Raw genomic sequence first — 17950 nt, forward strand, 5'->3', positions numbered from 1 at the left:
ATTCATGATGTTAATTGACGGATTCCATCAGTGTTGTCACAAACTGTAAGTTGAAATAAGCTGATCACATTCACTTTTTAAACAAATAAATATCACAGACATTTGTTGAATCAATGTAACTGTTATGAAATGGATCATAAGTGAACTGCTTACATGGAGGGGTGGTAAAAAGTAGGCAGCATAAAGCCTATATTCATGCCTCTGCCCCGACGTGTCAGGTAATGGCTGTAGCAGGCCTGGACTCCAGCAGAGCCCACCGCCTCTCCCCGACCCGCTCCACCCGCTCCTGGGCAACTCCCCCTGCCACCCCGGCTAGTAAGGACCAGTCCCCGTACTACACGCCCCTCATCCGTGTGGACCACCCACACAGGGAGAGCGCTGCTAGCAGCCAGGTGTCTGTGCGTAAGAGCTCCTGGTACACAGATGACCCAGAGTTCTCCCAGAGGATGTACTCACCTGTCCACCTGCAGGTGCCACCTGAATACCACAACCAGTACCACCAGAAGAGAGGCAGCGCCACCAGTCTGGTGGAAGCGGTGAGTTCAAGGCTATTTTGGGACATAGGGACAGGAGAGGTGTCCCTGATCAAAAAATGAAATCTTTTGAGTACATCACTTTCAGATGTATCCTCAAAACAAAATGTCGCAAACAAATAAGCAAAACACAATTCTGACAAAATCCGACATATTTTTTCTTTTCTTCATATACTGTTGAGCAGGTTTTGATATCTGAAGGGCTCGGGAGATACGCCAAGGATCCCAAGTTTGTCGCTGCCACAAAGCACGAGATAGCAGATGCATGTGAGATGACGATAGATGAGATGGAGAGTGCAGCAAGCCATCTGCTGAACGGAGGGATCACCCGGGGTGTCAACGGGGTCAATGTGTTTCCCCTTCTGACTCCAAGGGACTACGAGCTGCAGGACACCGCAGCCAGCTACAGCGACGAGGAGCCAGAGACAGAACTCAGAGCACGTTACGAGGAGGACCTGGCAGATGAGATGATCTGCATCACGACTTTATAGCAGTGGCCCGGGGAAATCTGCATAATAGAACCTTTGTGAGACTACAACCCATGAAAATAAGATTAAAAAAGTAATGCATCTGTTGGCTCCAACCAAAAGAAGTGCCTTTTACCGTGAAGAGAAAAGGCATACAGAAGAAAGACACATTAGTCCCGTTCATTTAATTGTTCTCCACCTGCCAGCATGAGGTCACAGCGCTGGAGCCAGATACCAGGGGGACTGACTGAACCCTCTCGTCAAAGGCCTTGACCTGGAGGTGACATACAGGTTCAGCCTACAGCCAATCAGAGACCAGGACAGTATTGCCGGTGAGAGACGGACCAATTTGCAAAGGTTTGAGACACTGAAAAGGACGGGTCTCTAAGGGTGATGACAATCAGATGTACGATGTCATTACCTCAGTCACTTTATTAAGGTTTCGGCATATCATGCAAGTTTTCAATGCAAGCATAAAAAAGGCATATCTCCTCCCTCAGTCGTCAGAATGACTCTGTCCCTTTGTTGTCGGAGCAGATTGTGAAATGGTCGCTGCAGCTGAGTCAGAACGTGTAGAGCACCAGTAGAGTTTTACCAGATTATGCAGGAACTCGCTTTCCTACTTTTAGCATCACTCAACTTGAGATATGTACTTTTGAATCGACTAAAAGCATTTGTGATAAATGCACTAGCAGGCAGGTTATTTTAAATTTTAGAATATCCTGATTAATATTTCATAGTTGATATGCTGTAAATTGTATTATATAACAAAAGAGACTTTGTAAAGAGATACTCTATATTTTGTAATTATGTATCATTTAAAAGATCAGCAATATTGGACCCTTATGACTCCCATTATGCTATGAAAGCAGATTTACATTTTATTAAATACAATACTGATATTTGTTAGCCTTTTTATTTCTTTGCTAATATGCACCCTTTGTTTTGCCTATGAAACAGCGTTTGAGGAGGTTCTGCTTGTGTGACAACACTGCTGCTGCACAAGATATGCAAATGTCTTTGATTTCTCAGCGTAGGAGTTCACGTGCGTCTTCATCAAACCAACACAAGTCACATTAAGGTGAAGTCCCCTTTTAAAGGAGCGCTTTTCGAAGGCAAGCCTCAAGGATAGGAAATTTTATACAGATGTGATGGTTTTGCATATTTTGTGCAGGGAAATGCACAAGAATTTAATGCTGCTTTTTTTTTTTTCCCAGAATAAAACGTAGGTTTCGTCCGCCCCGACTGAAATGCCTTTTTGCTGCTGAAAGAACGAAAAATGATAGATGGTAATAACAGGGATACATTAATATTTCTCATAGCTTGTGCTGGGATTTTCCTTGACATACAATACTCTCTGTTGTTGGTCATGGTGCGATCCCATTAAACCTTTGTACTGAATCTTCACTGTCACAAGTAACTCTTTGTGTAGTGTGCGAGAGTTCGGGAGTTCGGAGCTTGTGGCGGCAGGAGACACATGCACACTTCCAAAAGTCAGAAACAGCCCAAAATGCATTGTGGGTGGGAGGACAGAGGGTTTCCTTGTGTCAGGATGCTGGAGAGAGGCTAAGCAATACTAAACCCCTCCGCCCCTTTCTCTCTCGGCCCGCCTGGTTCCTGCATACAGAATACCTCGTTAGGCGAAGGTGACAACATATCATTGTTATCTGTCTATCCACAGTGGAGTCTGAAGGAGATTGAGGAGGGATGAACTTCGGACTTGTTTGTTTTTACATTTAATGAGACCCTTAAACTCACCCAGGCTGCATTAAAAGGAGCAACTGACGCCCGATGATCTATCACAGTAAGGATAATGGACAAAAAAAAACAAACTGAAATGGGCTTTTTTCCATCAGCTCCAAGGATATTTAGGGTAAACGTGATCTGTTGTTCATGAGTGTTTGATTGGCAGGCGAGTGCGTACTGTACTCTAACTCAACCGAATACTGTCATGAAAATGTAGGTTTTCCATTTTGTGTGCACATTGAAAGGGCTCTTTGAATTGCTTGTGAGTAAAAAAAAGAAAAAAGTGCTCTAGTCCTTTTTGTGGATGACTGTCACATTAAAGGACCAATGCACAAAACAGGCACATTGTACTATTCGTAGCAATTACAGTACTGATGAACTGAAAATATGCATCATTTTGTAAACACTTTTAAAAGTTGTGTTAAACTAAAGATGAAAAGAACTTACTTTTACCTCATGTCAGGGATTCCTGAAAAAAAGAAAATAAGGATTTGGTTCAGTCTATACCAATGGTATTTAAATATTAGCACATAGCTGTTTGTCTTTGCACAAGTAACTGTATAGTGCTTTTGTTTCTCTTTTCTAAACAGATTTGTGTATTAAGGTGAGAAAATTTTGTACTTTTTGTGACCTTGTGTATGGTTTAGTGGAATCTATATTTGTCATTTACACCACACCTTACACTGCTGGGAATGAAAGAGTATTAAAAAATATTTTCAAGGTGCACTGTTCCTCTGTTTGCCGGTAGGGAAAAAAAAATAAAACGGTAAAGTACAGTTTACAGAGAAACACTTTGATTTGACCATTTCTATTAGTTTTCTTCATATTGTTATGATTATAATTACTATAACAACTATTAATGTTCTGAAAGCTGTATTTAAATAGAAGATAATGTAAAATATGTACAAAAGTATGGAAAGACCCATGGTAATGTTCTCTACTTGAAAGTCTTGATATTTGCTCCTTAATGTTTTTATTCAGTAAACATCATTCCTTTTAGTAGCAAATGCTTCATTATAACCCTCTAAGTTTTGTATAAACATTTTTTTTTAATTTTGGCCTTGACTTTATTTGAATCAATACTGATATTTTATTTTTTATTGATCATCATTGAATAAACTTATGCTGAATTACTGTTCTTGTTTATTTGTTTTCTGTAATTTTTGGAGGAAAAACAAACACTGGACACTGTTTTACCAATACCATTATAGATGAGCTCTTCATATACTTATAAACTACATCTCCATTCCAAAAATACAAACACTGCAATCACAGTTAGCCACTGATGTCTTTAAAGGATGTGTAAACTAAATTATACATATTTCTGGCAGAAATGTTTAAGTGGATGATTGTAGACGTGTGTACATCAGCTGGGAGATACTTTGTTGGAAGCAACCTCCACTGTCGTTGCTGCCTCCGACTCGTCATCCAGCTCCCAGGGCTCATTCCCACACAGCAGGAACGGCACCGCATATTTACGAAACTGTAGAAAAACGACATGAAACAGGAACCGAACAAGTTTAGCCAATACGAAGAAGAAAAAAGCCTCATCATTCAGCCGCTAATTCAAGGTGCATTAATGTGCATTCACATGAATCCAAATCATATAAATTCTGTCTATTTGAAAAGTTGCAAAATAAACAAAAACTTTAACTTGCATATATTATATATATATATAATTTATTTACATTGCATTAAATTCCTTCACATGTAGTTTAATAATTAAAGAAATATTTTTTATGTTGTGTTATGGTTGTAGAGAAAAAAAGAAAAGAAATAAAACCTATTACAAATGACGAGGTTTACAAACACAGCTACAGTTATGTGCAAATGTTTGTTTCTTGAAATGGTGGATAAGAAAGGGTTCTTGAAAAGGTTCCCTGTTAATAATTTGTTGCCCTAAATATCTGTTCTGAGACCATGTGCTATACTGTATTTTAATAACACTAGAGGGTGCTGGTGCCCCAAAAGAGAAAAACTACTCCTTTTAAAGATGATCTGTGTGGTGTTACAGCACCTGTTTGTTGAGGTAGATGTAGATGAGGGGATTGTACACAGTGCTGCTCTTGGCCAGGTAGACCGGCACTGTGCCAACCAGCGGATGAATCTCCAAGTCAGGGTTGTAGACCACCAGCATGGCCAGGCTGGCATAAGGCAACCAACTGATCAGAAATGTCACGACCATCAGAATCACCATAGACGCCACCCTCAGCTCCGCCTTAGCTACTGCACCTCCTTCCAAAGCAGCCAACTTTGAAACCTACAAGAGAAAGAAAACAGAGGCAGTGTCACACAATGTAAAAAAAAAAAATGTTATAAGTAAAAAGTCCTGCATTCAAAATCAAACCGTAGCAAATACACAAAAGTATTATCGGAAAAATTGATGTCGATGATGTCCAAATAAAATGATGAGGATTTCATGATACAAGTTTGTTTTCATTCAAGGGAATGACGCCCCTGTGTCATGTCACAATTTTATGCAGCTATCTTATTGCAATGTTATTATTAGCAAACATTACCAATAACAATTTGACATTATAATGAATACTGGGCGCTGCGCTGGGTGTGTCTTGTTTTCAATAAGAGGATGTTTTTGGAGAAACTGTTGATTTTATGGAGTGAAAAGTACAATATTTACCTCTGAGCTCTGGTGAAGTGGAAAGTAAAATAAATGTGAATCCCCCATCTACCTATACTTAACTTAATTATTAATTGCACTTATGGACTTTCCACCATAATGTGATCCAGTGTATAACTGCTCACCTGGTGCAGTGTCCAGATGAGCTTTGTGTAGGATATCAGGATGATGGCAAAAGGAACCGCAAAACACACTGCAAAATAAGCCAGGATGTAGGAGACGTTGTGAGGGTCTCGGTTGTGCCAGTCTGGTGCACAGGATGTCCCGACCCCCTCCAGCTCATATCTGCCCCAGCCGAACAGCGGAGGTAAGTTCCAAGTGAGTGACCACAGCCAGCACAGGGCGATACCTCCTGCCGCATGCTTCTTTTGGAAGGTCATCTGGCCCAGCGGCTTACACACAACAAACATCCTCTCCACTGCGATCAGGGCGACTGTGCACAGAGATGTGATGCCTGCGCACAGTGGATGAAATGTCAACTTAATATTATCTAGGCACAATGATTAAATGAGGACGGACATTTCTCTTTTTGTTAATCAACTTTTTTGTTATTAACTAAATCCATTCATTGTGAACATTGGAAGTTATCCATCAGATCTGCAGCACCACAACTCTGAAGACCTACAAGCTGTTTTTGTCTGTTCACTCACCACACACGGACACTGCAAAGCCCTCCATCACACAGCCTGTCCTTCCCAGGGAGAAGTATCCCTGGGCGTTGTTGACCACAGATAGCACCCCTCCCGTCATGGCTGTGCCCAGGTCAGCCACGGCCATGTTCACCAGAGCGTAGTTGAGCGGCTGCCTCAGCTGCTTGTGCATCAGAGACACGATGATCACTGTAGCGTTGAGCACGATGGCCGGACCTGTGAAAACGGCCATAATGATGGCGAGGATAACGAAGCCAGGGTATGACAGAGGGGGATCTCCCTGGGGGCCCAGGTAGGAGGAAGCATTTGGAGAAAAGACAGATGGCTGCATGGACGCAAAGCTTTAAAAATAAAAAGTGGTCGGGTAGTTTCTTCTTCACCTGGAACTTCTGGATGCTCGATACTTTATCTAACACCTCGAGAGGGACAGTTGAGATTACATGCCTTGAGTCAAAGAATAAATCCAAGCAGATCTGGACTAATTCCTCCAAATGATGATCCTTGATCCCTTTTGGTTAATTGTAAAGGTACGTAAACAGGATGACTACAGTCTCCTGACTGGGATCAGTCCACTGAAGAAGTGCAAAAGAAAATCCAACATAAACTCTCAGACCACTCCCACCTCTCAGCGACACGTACAGGCTGTGGGATTAGCTCTTTGAGAAATATTCAGAGTGTCACATCATAAGGGAAAGGTTGATAGGAGATGATGGTACTTTGTCTCACTTTCTGTGTCTTTGTTTTCCTCACACACACACCAGGGGTCAGTGAAAGTTGAATCACTATGTAAGGCAGAAGATGTTGACCAAAGTGCTTCATGCTACCATATTAAACATATTGAAACTATTGAAGTGAAAATAAAAGTCACCAAGAAAAAGAAGGTGATCCTGCATTTTTAAAATCATTTTTTGCGACTCCATCGTGGTCTCTTGCTTCATTGTAGACACGCTGCAGGTAAGACTAGACGTAATCAAGATGTTAAAATGAAAGCTTGGCTTAAATGTCAAAGGACGGTGGTAGGAAGGCAGACTCAATGTTTATTGACAGTACTCTGCACTACACATGTAACTTAGTCAAAATCAAAGAAAATAAATCTGAAAATGAACTCATGAAACATCAAACAAAAGGCGCATGTTCAGAGCAGCGCGGCCTCACCTAGTTCTTTCTTCCTCGAGAAGCAAGGCATGCTACTGAATATATAGGGTTGTTCAATTAACACCTTCACTCCTTCAGTTCATGCCAGTATTTACTGAGGGATGAAACATATAGTGACCGTAACACCAGGAAATATAAATTATGATTTAGTTCCCTTCCCAAGCTCCTTACATTTCTAAATCACCATCTGAAAGGTTCGCATCTCAACAGATTTTACCAACAAACAATAAACTATCAAACTAAGCATTTTGACTAAAAAATAAACCCCCACCTGTTGGTTTAACCCATGATGTCAGCGATGACATCACCAACACCATACAAACCAGGAAATTCTGGGCGGGGCCTCTCTCAAACAATGGACCTGCATGGTGGCTCTGAACAAAGGAACAAACAATTGTAAGTATGGACAGAGAAACAAACAATTAAACAATTTCCAAGCCCGCAACTTAATAAAGATAACTGAAAGTTACTTCTGACTGTGGGTTTTCTTTAACTCACACATGCTTTGATGTGAACTGTAACATAATGCTCACACAAACAAACCCGGGACAGTGAGTGAAGCAATGTGACCTTAGCAATGCTAAATTATAGCAAAGTGAACACATGTAGAAAATAATATGATGTGCAAGATTAATTTAACTATAGCAATACATTTCAATTGTTTATCTTCATTCGTATAGGACTACAGAAGTTAGAGGATCAAAATAGTTTTAAAAATTTAATAGAGAATGAAGATATTCGTCCTCTGATGCATGCTGGTTGTGAAGTATCATTTTTTGAAAGCATATTCTAACAGTTTCCTTGTAATTTTGCAACAGAACTTTTTTCTTTTCTTTTGGGGGTGTAGACCTAATGTAGAAAGGGCAGCTACTTACATAATTTATTTGTTTATAGTTTATAAGTGACGACTGCTATTTTGTATGTTCGGAAGTTTGAGTGTGTGTGGCTGGTTTTATTCATTGAAGCTTTCTCCACCAAATTAAATCTTATCTTGGTGCTGGAAGAAGTTCTCCTGTTATATCTCGATCTACATACTTTATCTTATTTGATGATTGTTTTGGGAGGTAACTTGTTTTATTAGATATTGATTGCACAGCTCACCAACACATAAAGTCACTTAATAAGAAATTTGGCAAACAGTAAAGTAAATTCACATTGTACATGTAGAATCAGTGCCCTAGATAATCTCCACAAAAGAATGAATATTAATTTAAGTTGCTGCTGGTATTAATCTGTATTGTGGTTATTTTACCTTTTCCATGAAGTGTTATAATGGACACAACATACATTTTGGGCACTGCATGGGAAAGAAAATATGAAACAGATTTTTACTGGTTTCCCCTTTTTATTTATGTCCTAAAGATGATGGTGTTTTCTTTAGGTGAGAGCTATTCATCCCCTCTGGTATTTAGATAATGGTGAAGTAACTGGCCACACTTTAATTTACATATATATTTGTAATGTGCTGTCTGGATCACTGATGTGACCTGCTGTAAAATAATCTTTCCAACATCACTGTTTACAGTTATGTGACTCTGTAGGTACAAACATAGCCCTGGGTGAGATGTAGGTCGGCTGCTGGAGGAGTGAATTACGACGGTCTGAGGTAAGGTTAAGCCCCAGGACTTAACAAGAGAGCGCCACAAACAGGTGTCCGATGTTTAACCTTCTAAGAGGTTTATGTCCAATCAAGTCAAGATGGAGATTACAACTGTTTGGGTTGACAGTTCAACAAAGTCTGGCTGTGATTATAAAAAAAGAAGCTCAATGTCCACAACAATACTTTTAATTAATTTGAAATGTTGCATCACTAACCATCTCTTCTGAGAATCCCCACCTTGTCAGAGCCAAAAGCCCCTGGCAAAGTCTCCCAGAGTAGATTGGTCCCAGACTAAGAGCAATTCAGACGACCCTGTTAGACATTTATTTTGAAGATGTGTCCCCCTTGCCTGGAGACGGAGGCCTCCTCGTGGAGCCAGACCTAGTAGTATCTGGCGGTGGAGCACTGGCCCATGCAGCCAGGTCAGCTGTGGCCTGAAAATGATTACCCTGGGCCGCCACGCTGTGTGCTCGTGACCTGCAGGCATGGGAATCCGGGTCGAGGACTATGTAAGCAGTGTAGGAAAAAAAGGACTTGGGTGTGCCAGTCCCCGGCATCATAGACTAGTCTTATAGGAATGTGGAACGCCATCTCTCTGGCAAGGAAGGGGCCAGAGTTGAAGCATTACCTGCCGGATACTCTCATCTGCACACAGCTCTGGCCCTGGAATGGAATATATATTTACACACATTTTGAAATCCCAATTCAACTTCAAAAGAACTATCAAACATGAGTACAAACAGAGCAGCAGGTGACTGACCATGCAGCAGGACATGATGTCAGGCACCGACGTGTTCATTTGACCTGCTCCACCTTGTGGGCGGAAGTCACCACAAACCCGTTCACCTGGACGAGGAGCCCCCCACAGCCTGCTGCAGCCCGCGGCGGAAACATCGACTTATTTGTTCAAGGACTCGAATCCCAGTCGTTACGAATAGAACTCGAGGACTTTTTCTTTCTTTTTTTTCCCAGTGCCTTTGCGGAAAACGACTTCTGTTTCCCGCTGATGGTTAATTAAAGCATTCTGGAGGCTGCGCGGGGCAGAGAGGAGCAGTGACGGGATGATATTGTCCGTCATCCAACATGCTGACGGCTTATCGGTGCGTCCCAGACAGTACGGGCTCCTCACAACTTTGATGTACGACGCAATTACTGAACTAATAAAAGCGTCAAGTCGAAACGCTGCTCCAGTGGTGGTGCTGATGCTGTGAAGAGGAGGAGGGGAAGGGAAGGGGAGGGGAAGGGGAGGGGCCAGTGCATCCTCCCGCTTTCGGCCCTGACATCGTCATCGCAGGACGACCGGTGCGTCTGCAGATTTTATTTTACAGCACAAATCAAAACTCTATACGTCTTCCTTTGTGTGAGGAGTGTGTGGTACTGATTGTCTCTCAGGTAAAGTTCACACGTCAGCAGCTCAACTCCTGAAATATTCACTGAGCTCCACGTGGCGAAGTTCGCCGGTGAGTGACATGACGTCATCGATAACGGGATTTAACTGCCAGAACACACACACACACACACACACACACACACACTTTTCTGGGTAGTCACACTTCATCATGTGGCGACCGAGCGCGCATGTTTATGCCAAACCCACACGATGAGTCCCAAAAATAAAAAAAAAATAAAAACAGTTTTTAAAAACCTATTAATGTATTGTATTGTGCTGCTGGCAGTGCGGAAACCTTCATCACATATCTGCAGTATCATCATCGCCCACAGAACCGTTCTACTCTGCAGAACGTGCACGATGCATCATCACATCTCAGTTATTGAAAAATAAAAAATGACACATCGCATGATTAGTATTGTGCAGCGTCAGCGTTAACTCCGGTCCAGTGCTGCTCTCTGTGGACACGAGAGAGGAGAGCAAAAGTTCAGTGTTCATACGGTTGGATTTTATTTGTCTCTGACTGCGGCTCTCTTGGCCGCTCTGGAAAAAAATCAAATCGGAAGAGTGAATCCATCCATCCCGACATGGAGCAGACGAGCTCGTTGTTCCCGGGAATAAAGATCCGCGCTTCTTGCAGCAGAGAGTCGACGTGAGGCTTTTCCCTCCTTTTCAGAGGAAGTCAGAGAGGAGAGGATGCGGAGGCTGCAGGGGGATGCTCTCTCTCTCTCTCTCTCTCTCTCCCCCCCTCTCTCTGATCAGATACAGTAGGGTGGGCTACATACAGGGAGAGAGCTGCTGGAGAAGGTGCACAGGGGGTCCAGCACGGTGCTTTAACAGGACTTGATTCTGCATCTATTTTATTTTTAATTTTTTTCAATTCAGCAGACTTGAAGATGTGGGGAAACCGGGGGATCTTGCTGTCCCACTTGTGCAGCAGCAGCTTCCCTCTGCTCTGGATCTTCGTCGGCTTGAACGTGCTGGAGGTGGCGGGGTCCCAGCAAGGAATCCCCCTGTCCGTGTGAGTGAGAAGCTGCTCCGCCAATTTGTTATCACGTGGAAATGACTGACATGTTGGTCTCTTACTGGCAGGTATAAGCTATCAACCTGCGTTTCTTTCTTTCTTAGATTTAAATCCATTGGGGAAGTTTACACAAGTTAAAGTTAGAGCAAGATTTGGGGAATGACCTGTGAGGATCTCTGAAAAATGCAGCTTCTTGTTCATTGAGGTCGTTTTCCTGCTGTTGGACATCCCGTGGAGTTTAATTTCACCACACACCTCTGATGTATTTCCCCCCCACACGGGCCTTCTTACTGATTAAACTCACCACTTACTGCTACAGAGTGATAGTGGTGCGAGGAAACAAATAATTACAGAGGTGATTTCAGCAAATAGCCTGGAGGATTAGAAAATTCACAGGAGGTGGAGAAATTCAAAGTAGAGCACGTTGACAAAAGTGCTGCAGCAAAACTTATTTTGTTATATGGTTGTGATATAGTTTGGACAACATTATACATAAACATTATATCTATTGGACTTTCTAATCTATTTCTTAGACCTTTTAGCATGATCTTTTTTCTAAATTCATGATGATTGAGATTGATGAAGAACAGGCTATTTGTTGATCCATTTTACAAATCTTGTAGGCAACTCTATACTGTCCCAATTGAAATCACAGCTCTGCAGCCGTTTACAGGTGTGATCAAATATTTTGTGAATGTGTGAATGATCTGAATCTTGTTTTTTTATTTTTAAGTCAGATTGTATGTGCAGCAAACTGGAAGGTTTGGTGAACTGCATGCGTTTACTTCTGCAGGATTTTTTTTTCTACTTCTGCTTCTTCTAAAACAATTAACAAGACTATGAAAAATCCCAATTAAAAATCTAGGACATAAACTAAATTCCAATACTGAATCATGGCCCTGTATACTGATGCCAGCATTACATATTTTTAATTTCTCTGTAGGAACTAGTTTCCTGTAAGGCATCAAAAAACAGTTTTGTCCTTTCAAAATTGCAGTTTCCTGGAAGGTATTTTAATGGTTAGTTTAGTTTAAAAGCCACAATGTTACATCACAAAATTTTGCGAACCAACAGAAAACAGAATATTAACTGGGATCGAATTATTCCATGTTGGGAAATCTCATCTGCAAAGTAAAATTACAAATCCTTTATTTTTCAGACGGTTGAATATAATTTTCCTCGACTTTTTGTATAACAATAAATCCGGCGATTCTCTGGGAACATTATCCATGTTTCCTGCAGGATGGTTGCGATCATCTTTTTAAAAAATGTTTTAGGTACAAGTGCATCACCACTACACTTACCCAGAGTCATTTATAGTTTAAAACAAAAGGCTCCAATAACTACACTACACATCATCAAAATTACAAGCGACCATCTGTCAGGAGAGTAAAGGTCAGGACCACTGCGCCATGACAACTTTCTTTGATGGATCCTGTCAGAATAGACATCAGAAAAAGCAATGCATGAAGAGAGATAAAATGCTGTACAAGCAGATTTTGGTGAGGACATGTAATATTCAATAATACCATATTAACGTCTGGGCAATAACATAAATACCGCTGTCTTAAAATGTTATTCATTCCCATATGTGACTATGTTATTATAATGTACATTTTTAATCAGCATTTGTCGTTGATAATGTGCTATTTGTCTCTTTTTCTTCCTTTGAATCCTTTTCAGCGTAAAGCTCTGGGCCTCAGCATTCGGTGGAGAAATTAAATCAATCTCTGCAAAATATTCGGGATCCCAACTGCTGCAGAAGGTATTGTTCTAATCTCCCAGTTTCGTGTGAACACAACCGCTTCTTCTCTTTGTCCGACGGTCATGTAGTTACACACATTGTATGGTGTGATGCTGTATTCCCTCTCTAATGACTGCGGAGACACTTTGGTGTCTCAGCTGAACGTGTGTGTGTGTGTGTGCGTGTGTGTGTGTGTGTGTGTGTGTGTGTGTGAGAAAGAGAGCACACACGTGTGTTTGTACTTGACACGGCCCATTAACCACGGCGCTGTTTCATCTCTCATCTCATCCTCTGGAGTCAGGAGTTCCAACCTCTGGATATGAATGCGACAAGGAGACAAATTGAATGTGTGTTGTTGGGCTTGATAGTGGGTATGATGGTGGAGATAGGATGAACAAGTGAAAACTAAAAGAAAAAAGAATGAGCGATGATCAGGGGCAGTACTAGATTTACATTCCTGACCACTTGATGGCAGAGGTGGGCTCCGTGCTCTCGGGCATCCACTCCAACGAGGCGGTCGGAGTCGGCCGAGGTGGATGAATGGTGAACCGTTCGCCTCACTTAGCAGAGAGGACCAGACCAGAGTGTGTGAAGTAAACAGCTGGAGCTGGATGCTGCAGACTGCACTGCAGTGATGTGTCCAGGTCCACAGTACACACTGCACATGCTCTGTGTGTGGTGCCTCGATTCAGTGAAAATACGGGAGACGAACAGTCTTCGTTTGATGCAGTTGAGGTCTCGTCAGAGACGGTGTCATTCAAGCCCTTGGGCGTTTTTAAGTGCATTAAGGCCTAATGATGCCATTAGGATACATTATGGAAAACTATGGTTAACAGAAAGATAGAGGGAATAACACAACATGGACAGACAAGGTGCTAAAAACATGGAAGTCGTAGAAATTAGAATTTCTCACGAAAAGTTATGATAATATTTAAGAAGTCGATAACTTAAAAGAAAAGAATATTCTCTCTCTATTATAGTGTATTTTTGTTTCAACAGACAATATGATACTTACGCCAAGTGAACTGTTCAAACCCATCGTACCATGTTTCTGTAAATGTTCTCAATTTATTGTGCATTGTTATTTGCAATGCAGTGTGACATTAGAAATATAAAATCAAATGTACTGTTGAAGCTTATTGCCTTTGGTTGTTTGTTTTTTAGAGGATGCAGTGTAAAGACCAATGCTGGGTTTAAATCATGGGATCTTTAATGTACACTGATCGGTCAGAAAACTAAAAACTCCTGAACTGATGTATTTCAATTCAAGAACCACGGCCTCAAAAATGACAGCAATGGATCAATAATTGACAATTGAGTTTAGTTGTCAGTGATGTATTAACTACTGTTTTAGTGGATTCTATTCTTCTTGCCTGATAAATCCTGTACGGATCAGTTTCAGACGTAACACCTCTCCTTCCTTCCCTCCCTGCATTTGACTCCTCGCGGTTTTAGGAGCTGTGGGCTATCACGGCGCCTCGTCCGGGGACCAACTCCAGCTCCGAGGTCAGTGCCTCAGGCAAGGGCAGCAGGATAAATCCCAAAAACTCTGCCGCATGTCTTGGAGCGTGGGAGGAAGGCGGATCAACCAGAGGAAGTCCACGCAAACACGGGGAGAGCATTCAAACTGCGTTCAGAAAGCGGCTCCAGGGTCAGAACCTCGGACCCCCTTGCTCTGAGGTGACACTTCTTTACAGTAATATAAGATGCGCACACTATGCGTCACTTCTTTCTCTTTGATACCGAATATGAATATTCGCCATTGTCCAAAAAAGTTGTTGCTTTACAAGATTTGTCTCTTTTTTTGTGTATGTGTAAGCACTTCTCTCATGTTCATGGACGCATGTCTGGAGAAAGCTGTGCTGAGCCAGTCAGCACAAAGCAGTGAGCTGTGAGGGAACTGACGGGTCGTTAGGGGCCGGTCATTAAGATGATCATTAGATGCTTTTACGATGAATTACCCGCTTTCGCTAAGATTTTTACAAAAAAAAGAGGGAAACACAGAGGCTCCTCGTGGCAGCCGGGCAGGCAGACCTCACCCCTGCGTTGGTCACTACACTAATCAATAATCATGATCAGTGCATTTGATGGATGGGGCTTAACCTCCACTTGAAGACTTGAGGAGTGTGAGTCAGGAGGAGGAGGAGGAGGAGGGGGACCGGGGTGCTGAGGCGAGGAGGACAGGCGTGAAATGAACTGTTCTGCTCCACTGCGAGCCCACACTCTTCCTTTCAGTAGGTAATTTGTCGCCTCGTGTACTGATGTGTGTGTATTTTCCCGTGTCCTATATTCACACTCGAGTGTAATGTGTTTGAGCCTATTGTGGGTTATGTTTATTTTTAGATAAGGTTTTGTGTGTGTGTGTGTGTGTGTGTGTGTGTGTGTGTGTGTGTGTGTGTGTGTGTGTGTGTGTGTGTGTGTGTGTGTGTGTGTGTGTGTGTGTGTGTGTGTGTGTGTGTGTGTGATGGCTGATGGCTGAATGGACAATCAGGAACATGCTTTTGTTTTCTTTTGGCAAGTGTGTGTGTGTGTGTGTGTGTGTGTGTGTGTGTGTGTGTGTGTGTGTGTGTGTGTGTGTGTGTGTGTGTGTGTGTGTGTGTGTGTGTGTGTGTGTGTGTGTGTGTGTGTGTGTGTGTGTGTGTGTGTGTGTGTGTGTGTGTGTGTGTGTGTGTGTGTGATGGCTAATGGCTGATGGCTGAATGGACAATCAGGAACATGCTTTTGTTTTCTTTTGGCAAGTGTGTGTGTGTGTGTGTGTGTGTGTGTGTGTGTGTGTGTGTGTGTGTGTGTGTGTCACGCAGGTGTGGGATTATGTAACGCTATATTCCTTGGAGCTGTGGCGGGCTTTGTTCTGTATCACCGGAGGTCCTGTGCATCCAGCAGAATCAGCATTATGTGAGGTGTAGTTCATTACCCAGAATCAGCCGAGCTTGACACATTATTATCTTTCTCCTGTGCTTTGACTCCATTTCAATTACCCTCTTACCATGCATAGCCTCCAGAGCCAGCCCCGCCCACCTGGCCACCCAACATGGCCATCTCCAGCCAATCAGGGAGAGAGAAGCGGCATGTGCGGCCAATGACTGAGACCAGATAAAGACTATCAATCATTGTGTGCTGCAGAGAGGGTTTTATCAGCCGTTCATCTGAGAGCGGCTGCATGCAGCTTGTCAGCCAACATGTGGAGGCTTATAAGCCTTGTGTAACAATTCCCAATCTCTCTGCAGCGGGATGCATTGAAGCAATAGCCCTCTAAAATGTTACAGAACACACATATTGCAAAGATGTCATCTATATTTTTATATTTTCTTTGTCCTTCTAGTACAAAAGTAACATTTTTGAGACACCCTGAAGTGACAAGATCATGTCTTTTCATGTGTTGAATGTTTTTTGTTTTTTATTATTATGCCGTTAATGAATTTTGTGAGCTCATTAAGCTTCCAGGATGTTTTTTCTACAACCAGTGTCATGAGATGTACAATTGTCCTCTCTGTCAATGCCCACTTTGCCCTGTTTCTGATTATTTTCAGAAATATAAAGAATTTGATAAGTCAGTGAGAGTGGAAGAAATCGATGGCGTGAAACTGGTCAAAAATCTTGCTGTGAAGATGGAGGAAATGTTCCGGAAAAAGGCGGAGGCCACCAGGGTGAGTTCGGCTGTTTGAACAAGGCGTTTTATTCTGCTTTAATTGTATTTTATTTGCACTCATTACATTTTTAAGGAAATGAGACTGGATGCAAAATATTATGGTGGCAAGGGGAGAGAGAACTCAAGAGAAGGAGAGTTGTACATTGTTTTCTCTTCTTTCTTTTTTTATTTGCTCATCACTGCATCAAAATGAAGTCGTAGATAATAATGCTCAAATTGTTTGGATATTTTATGGTGTACTGTTGTGCTTGTGTTCTTATTGTGATTGTGATCTCAATAGGCTATAAGTTCATCTTTATTTTATTATTTTAATCACGGACAGGGCGACAAATCTTCACTTGAAGCATCTGTGCCTGCGTCATTCAGTCACTGTGGTAACATCGACAGTAATGCAGTTCTTGTAACAGTAATTCTGCAAATAGTAATTACAATTTTTAACGTGCAATTGGCGCCTTCTTGAACATATTGCTTTGTTAAAATTTTACAGTTTGAATATTGTATATGTTTATCCTTTTTTTATAGATATTATGAGGTGATGGTGTTATGATCCATCTTGGGGGGAGGTGCCAATGAAAATAGCAATACTATGGGGATGCACTTCCCGTCCCGAGGGCCTGAACTGCTCTTTGAAAAGCAAACTAAACCTCAGTGTTCAAAGGTCAAACGCGTCCTCTGCCAGTGTCGGTGGGTCTGGAACATGCTGCACGTAGTTCACTGCAGTCAGACCCACAGCCGCTTGTCCGCAGCCTCAGTGGAGCTTGTAACCATTTTAATGCTTCACCTCGCAGGGCCTGCTGGGAAATGATAAGGTTTATCTCCCCCAGCCTGGTCCCTTGTGGCCGACGAAACGTACCAATTCTATAAATTACAGTCACGAAGAGGTGCTTAATTTAATAAACCTGATTCTTTCTTTTTTTATCACGTGTAAGCAATACAAGGCACAACATGATTCTGTTGGGGAAGAGTGATATAATATGAAATGATAAAAAAAACAACAGTCTCGTCTCTGATAATAACCCGTGACGTCATCATTTCACTTCCCCTAATTTTGAAATGCGAGTTTAACGAACGAGGCCTCGACTTCAACGAATCGAGGACTTCTTTTTTCTTCAGCATCCCTCCCGCCGGCTGCTGACGACGCGACAACTCGCCACGTGGGGGTCAAATTGGATTTGACGGAAACGCCTCGGTTGTGTTTGTGTAGCAGTTCTTCTGACGCGTGTGTGACTGGTGTTAATGAGCTGCCGCCGGGGCCGCGAGGGGAAACACACAGTCAGGCACTTTGATTCCGAATCGAGTTATTACAGAACATATCGCTGCTTTTGGTGCGCGGCGTGAAATCACCACCAGCTCC

At 42.2% G+C, this 17950-nt stretch overlaps 3 protein-coding genes across 12 annotated transcripts in view; 2 read left to right on the forward strand and 1 right to left on the reverse strand.

The window, feature by feature from the left end:
- Positions 1-3863, forward strand: part of cacna1da (calcium channel, voltage-dependent, L type, alpha 1D subunit, a) — a 53177-nt gene extending 49314 nt beyond the window's left edge. For 8 of the 10 annotated variants that reach the window (XM_047332716.1, XM_047332718.1, XM_047332719.1 and 5 more), the window contains 2 exons: positions 219-536; positions 719-3863. In XM_047332716.1, coding sequence (XP_047188672.1) covers positions 219-536; positions 719-1024 — 624 coding nt within the window. In that variant the 3' untranslated portion in view covers positions 1025-3863. The remainder of the gene's footprint in view (positions 1-218; positions 537-718) is intronic. The other 2 variants (XM_035631602.2, XM_035631601.2) reach the window with 1 other exon arrangement.
- On the reverse strand, positions 3737-6561 carry LOC118309452 (parapinopsin-like). Its single transcript, XM_035631606.2, has 4 exons — positions 6035-6561; positions 5510-5838; positions 4764-5006; positions 3737-4229 (listed from the first exon to the last, which is right to left on the reverse strand). The coding sequence occupies exons 1-4, from the start codon at positions 6363-6365 to the stop codon at positions 4113-4115; spliced, it is 1020 nt and encodes a 339-aa protein (XP_035487499.1). The 5' UTR covers positions 6366-6561; the 3' UTR covers positions 3737-4112.
- Positions 6562-7527: 966 nt separating this feature from the next.
- Positions 7528-17950, forward strand: part of cacna2d3 (calcium channel, voltage dependent, alpha2/delta subunit 3) — a 35015-nt gene continuing 24592 nt past the window's right edge. The window contains exons 1-6 of the mRNA XM_035631605.2: positions 7528-7585; positions 8731-8795; positions 11065-11200; positions 12887-12968; positions 14403-14627; positions 16478-16594. Of these exons, the coding sequence (XP_035487498.2) occupies positions 11076-11200; positions 12887-12968; positions 14403-14627; positions 16478-16594 (549 nt within the window). The 5' untranslated portion in view covers positions 7528-7585; positions 8731-8795; positions 11065-11075. The remainder of the gene's footprint in view (positions 7586-8730; positions 8796-11064; positions 11201-12886; positions 12969-14402; positions 14628-16477; positions 16595-17950) is intronic.

Source organism: Scophthalmus maximus, chromosome 6 (genome assembly GCF_022379125.1).
Source record: "Scophthalmus maximus strain ysfricsl-2021 chromosome 6, ASM2237912v1, whole genome shotgun sequence".
NCBI lineage: Eukaryota > Metazoa > Chordata > Actinopteri > Pleuronectiformes > Scophthalmidae > Scophthalmus > Scophthalmus maximus.

Coding starts and splice junctions, on each gene's coding strand:
- LOC118309452 (XM_035631606.2), bottom strand. CDS start 6,365: ATGCAGCCATCTGTCTTTTCTCCAAATGCTTCCTCCTACCTGGGCCCC. Junction 5,007..5,509: donor TCATCTGGACACTGCACCAG/GTGAGCAGTTAT, acceptor TTTCTCTTGTAG/GTTTCAAAGTTGGCTGCTTT. Junction 4,230..4,763: donor ACATCTACCTCAACAAACAG/GTGCTGTAACAC, acceptor GTTTTTCTACAG/TTTCGTAAATATGCGGTGCC.